We start from the raw sequence: 5,774 nt of genomic DNA on the forward strand, positions 1-5,774 counted from the left end.
TCAAAAAAATTTAAATTACAGACCTACGCTTGCCTAATTGCTTATTTTTTAATGAATTCCATGCAACGATATATCTTAGGCTATGAGTCTTGGTATCATTTACCTATTAATATGTTTCCCGAGACGTTGATCCTCCAGATACCCCCCAGCCCTTAATTTTCCCAGCGGTCTGAGTTCATTCCTCTGGATTAATTAGCGTATGATGTGGTGAAAGGTCATATTAAGTGTGTTTGATAGTAGGCCTACTCATTTTTCAATTTGTTCAGCTATTTCTGAATCTAATTAAATGGAAGAAGCCTGGATTTTGCAGCGAATTTAATCAATCACAAAAAGCTGTGATGGTACATCGAATATTCATCTAAAATCAATAAACTATTGTTATGTTATAGTTTATTATATATCGATCTATTCTCCTGCAAATAAATCTAACTTGAGTGCTTTTATGAAAATGTTTTCTATAAGCCTACTATAAGCACTATATAAATTGTATTTATTATTATTATTATTATTACTATAAGAAAAGTGTTGATATAATATTGAAACGCATAACTTAATTTGCTATCGCTTCTCAGGAAATCATTATTTGTGAAGCACAAGGCACAGGGTTGGATAACATCTACCAAAACTGTAAACGTCAGTCAAATAGGTAGGAAAACCCGTCCCAGCAGGTGGCAGTATATAAAGACTGTGCTTCCCAAGAACCCTAGCTTTCCTTTCCACAAAGAAGAACTACCACGCCTCTGATGTCTTGCGCTACACTTGATTGGCTCAAATCTACTTCCGACAAAACAAAAAAAAAGCAAGTATCTTCCTTTCTAGACAAGCGTGTGTCACAAACAAACAAGCAAACGTCAAGGAATAATTAACAAAATATCGCTCGGATGAGTTTTTGCAGTCAGTCGTGACCATGAACAAGTGCGTAGTCTCCGGCTGTCCGAATCGTCGAAAAGGGCCGCTCAACCGGGTCCAGAAGCGGTTCTACCAGTTCCCGAAGGACCAGGCGCGGGTTAAAGTATGGCTCGCCGCCTTGAGGGAGACCGAGAAGCAAGATTCGACAGAACAACACGTGTTATGCGAAGACCACTTTCTACCGCAGCACATCACTGCAGGGGGGATTAGAGAGGACGCAATACCGATCATGTCTCCGTACTTGGACGGGGTGCTCGGCACGGACACCCCTTGGGCCGAGGAATCGTCCGAGGAGGACGCGCAGTGGGCGGAGGATGGCGTGGAGGAGGATGCACCGCTGCCATCAAAGGTAAGGAAAATGCACATCGACTCGTTCTCAGCGTGGTCAACACTGTTATATCATCTTAGATTGTTATTCACTGCTATTACAACGATGTCACATTTTGTCTAAAGGTTTTGTTGGTTCTTTATGTTTTTCCCACATATCCTCCCCGTTATGTTACGAACATGCTAACGGAATGGACCGCCAATGCCGAGGGACTGTTATTATGGATGAAATGTTTAGGAATTTAATTAATAGTCGTTGATTGTCGTGGCATTACTGTTTACAGACGACATAGGCCTACAGTAGGATGATAATCTACTGTAAGCGTTTGCTTCTTTTAAATATCGTTGTTGTCATTCTTTTACAGGCACCACTCGAAAGTGCTTCAAACCGGTAAGGCTGATGGTCCGCTCATGTTATTACTTCAGACTCCTTCTAGCGAGAGACAAATAAATAGTATTGATCACCTTGATTACCTTCTTCATAGTGGTATAGACACAAACCTTTCTGAAATGGATCATAATGTTCCTCTTCGTTATTACTAGTTGTTTAGGCAAAGCAACTTTAACATAGCCGTGTTTCCTTCTCATTGTCAGTTGGCGTCCTGGTGATGAGAAACTCGCCAGGCTCGACTCGTACTCGAGAAACGGTATGAAGATATGGCTTGTATATTTTTTATATAATCCTATTCCCCAAACTCCAATAAGACCTTAACACAACTAATATTGGTTTTATAGGATTAGAATTAAATGAAAGGTTTAGAAAATAAATACTTTTCAAATGTTTTCTTTTATGCTTTTTATGTTAATTAGTGGTGAATGACGTTGACCTAGTCCCTTCGTGAAAAACAATCGTTTCTTCTAGAGTATTGGTTTTTATTTGATTCCACAGTTACCATGTGTCCAGATGTCTCCCTGGCATGGCTGACCAAGGCCCTTCTGCAGGAGATGGGGAACGCCCCAGACGGCGTTCTGGACCTCAGGCAGGCGGTCCTGAACCTCAAGACTCGACGCCGGCGAGTGTATGACATCACCCAAGTGCTGTCCAGCATCAGCCTGATTAAAAAGGAGTCTGCCAACAAGGTCAAGTGGATGTACGTATGTGGGCCTATAAAGTCTCACAAATTAGACTTCAGATGAAAAATCGAATAAAGTCTTATAGCAGACAAGCTCAAATCTGGGTGGTGTTTCACCTTCTTCTGTTACGACCATTCATGTTGCAGTACAAAATGAACACAATACAAATTTAAGTATGATACTAGCCCATTCCAACCCTAATCCTGGGGCTGCTCGATTATGGAAAGAAAAAAAAAATCACGATTATTTTGGTCAATATTGAAATCACGATTATTCAGACAATTATTTTTGAGTTTGAAAACATGATGTATTTATTCAGCATGTCTCTCCCAAAACCACTAAACTCCAAAATTTCGCCTTAAAAAAATACACAAAATGGTCAAAAGAAAATGTTCAAATCTAAAGTTTTGAAAGTGAATACTCGTTTTATATAAATTTTGCTAAAATCGAAATTGCCTACAAAATTCGATTAATCGCCCAGCCCTACCGATGAAATTATGCACGGCTCTGAGAGCCCTAAAAAACAATTAAACATAATACACACTCGCATGGAAGATAATTATCCATTACATTTTTTTTTTACTTTATCATCACATACCATTTAACCTAAGTAACACTGTCCATCTGAGAACAGTGTTTCCATCCATTCTTGTCGTAACCTTTTCTTTAACCCAGTAGAGCCGTCTCTGTTTGGTACGTCTCTGTCTCTCCCTCTCCCCCCCCCCCTCCTAACCATTGTCTCTCTTCCTCTCGCAGTGGGAAGACCCCTGTGTCGTGTTTCCTGAAGAAGAGCCAGTTAAGCTCCCAGAAGGAGTTGTCCAACCTGAAGTCTGTGGAAGACTCTCTGGATGAGGTCATCAAGACCTGCGCCAAGCAGCTCTTCGACCTGACCGACAACCCAGACAACATAAAATATCCTTTTCAAGTCCAGGTCAAAGGTCAAACAAAGTACTATTCAGGGTTACAACAGATGCATTTTTTGTATCTGTGGAACAAGCTGGATTTAATCGTTTTCTAGGTTATCTTAATGGAATATATCTGTTCATATTTATTGTTTCGCACCTTCATGGCCTTCTACTGAAAGCCCATGGCCAGTGATCTATAGCGCTACACTATCCTGCTGATTATCACTTTATCACCCCAGACGACTACTGACAGCCACTGGAAGCTGGCCAGCACCAGAAACCTTAGTCTAGGGATAAGACCCATGGTCCTTAAGTGTTAACAGCTTCCAAACCCTGAATACGTGCATCTAGTAAAATATCTAGTTTACTCCTTGACTCGCCATGTCTCTACGTCCGCCTACGTCACCTACGAAGACGTCAGCCGCATCGAGGTGTTCCAGGACCAGACTGTCCTGGTCGTCAAGGCTCCCGAGGACACCAAGCTGCAGGTTCCCACCCCAAAGGAGGTGGGTTGATGATGTCATCACTGAGGTCCTTGCCTTCGCTTTTGGTGTGAACGCAGGGTTAGGGCAAAGAAACAAACTTTCCATATGTGGTGGTTCTGTTTGGGTTCTACAGGACAGCATTCAGATGAACCTGAAAGCAGTGAAGGGTCCAATCTCCGTGGTAACGTCAGAGATGGGTCTCCGCCCAGGCACCAGCACCACCACCGGAGAATGCTTTGTAACGGTCGAGCAGAGTCACATCCGAACATTACCTTTAAATACAGGTAGCTCCCACCACCGAGGTATCGCACTCAGCACTTGTGAGCTCACTACAGGGGTACTTTCTGAGGTGGCTTGTAATTATGGCAAATCTAAATAACACTCGTAGGTTTCAATTTAAGCCCTTTGCAAACATACAAGGTAATTAAATAGCATTGTTATGATGTTAGCTTTTAGCATTGTGTCAAGGTAAACTAGCAGTTAATTAAACTAGTTAGCTAAGCACTGTTTCTATGGAACGGCATAATGGAATCATGCTGTGGCAATATGCTTATAATAAGCTTGGAATAATTTTATAATGTTAGGATCTAACAGAACTTTACGATGTTCTCACCAAGAGGTAAAATAGGTTTTGTTGAATTCTTAATTTTCTATTGTGTGTTCTCCCGTCATGTACAGCAGAGGGAGCTGTTATATCTCATAAAGGAGACTCGTTATGACAGCCTAATGTAATCAATAGACAAAAAAGATTTCCCATTATAATATCCTGTCACAGTGGTTTTTTTGTTTCATATATATACACAAACGCAATGCAAGTCTTATGAAACCAATTTGGTACTTTATATCTGCAGGAATTGGTGTGGAAGTCACTTCCTTATCCATGTAGTTCGACCCGTCTAAAATGTTCTTTATTAGTTGTTCACAGTATCTGTGGATACTAATCCGGATACTACTTATTTATTTATTCTTGTTTTTCAGAATCAACCAATCCACAGAGTGCTGTCAAAAGTTCATAGCCAACCAACCACCCAACAACAGAAAGACCACTCACTTGTTCTCCTGGTTCATACTCGGGCCTTGGTAACGGCCAGAAAATAGATTGACCATAAGATGATTCCTCTTTTATTTTATGACTTCCATTAAACCCAATGTCATATCTCATGCTTTGACTTCCTCTCCATTTTGAGAGCAGTGATGAAGGGGAAGTGACTTTTCCTACAGTTGCTGCTATAGGCCTACTACTAGCCTACGTTGACCAAACAGGATATTGAAATACCCAGGCCAGGAACTATTCTAGAACATAGAATTTCCAAAACTTAGTTTTGATGGTTTATTCAAACAAGATTGCGCGACCAATGGAAAATTCCCCAATCCCAGAGTATTTATATGGTTATATGGTATGTTGTGGAAAATAACAAACAGAAATTGATGGCGTAAAAAACACAACAACCTAATTTGTATAGGCTTAATTTCTCTACGTGTCTCATTGCAGAGTATCTTGTATATTTTTTTTTATTCATCACACAGCAGTGCTATTATTCTCTATTGTCTTGAGTTATGTATTCAAAGTATTTACACTTTCAACGTGACCAAAAAAACCGCTGCATTATTGGATGCCTAACCTATGTTTAAGTTTGCCTTGGATGTTATTCAGAACATGGAATGTCAATCGGGTTGAATGTGTTTTATTGTACAGATGTTTGCATTATGTCATACACTTGCCTTTTTTATTTTATAACTAATAAACCCAGTCGTTTTGACAACATGAGACGTTCATGTCGTGCCGTTGCCTCACTGAACCCATAATACCTCGTCCACGTTTCTTAAGTGGGCGCGGTCAACTTTAAAACTGGGTGGCCCAGTTATAAACGTTTAGATAAATATTTTTGTTGAGGCCATGTCAGTTCGGTGTTCCTAAAGTGACATGGAGCTGCAATGTCCACACATTTGGAATGACTATTTAACAGATGACATAGTCTTGCCCCGTGAGACGGATTTAGTGGAAATGGACAGAACTTGATTGAAAATTAAACAACCTACCGCGCTAGCACACAGAGCCCGCCCCTCGCGCTCA

General features: G+C 40.7%; 1 protein-coding gene across 4 annotated transcripts; it reads left to right on the top strand.

The window, feature by feature from the left end:
• The first annotated feature begins 701 nt into the window (after positions 1-701).
• On the top strand, positions 702-5,468 carry e2f6 (E2F transcription factor 6). 4 transcript variants are annotated; one of them, XM_060042189.1, is made up of 8 exons: positions 706-1,258; positions 1,602-1,627; positions 1,831-1,883; positions 2,126-2,327; positions 3,067-3,222; positions 3,607-3,721; positions 3,834-3,984; positions 4,679-5,468. In XM_060042189.1, the coding sequence occupies exons 1-8, from the start codon at positions 908-910 to the stop codon at positions 4,714-4,716; spliced, it is 1,092 nt and encodes a 363-aa protein (XP_059898172.1). In that variant the 5' UTR covers positions 706-907; the 3' UTR covers positions 4,717-5,468. The 4 variants fall into 4 exon arrangements, with proteins under 4 accessions (XP_059898175.1, XP_059898172.1, XP_059898173.1 ...); XM_060042190.1 differs by having other exon boundaries at positions 2,132-2,327; XM_060042191.1 differs by having other exon boundaries at positions 2,141-2,327.
• Positions 5,469-5,774: the final 306 nt, after the last annotated feature.

Source organism: Gadus macrocephalus, chromosome 21 (assembly GCF_031168955.1).
Source record: "Gadus macrocephalus chromosome 21, ASM3116895v1".
Lineage (NCBI taxonomy): Eukaryota > Metazoa > Chordata > Actinopteri > Gadiformes > Gadidae > Gadus > Gadus macrocephalus.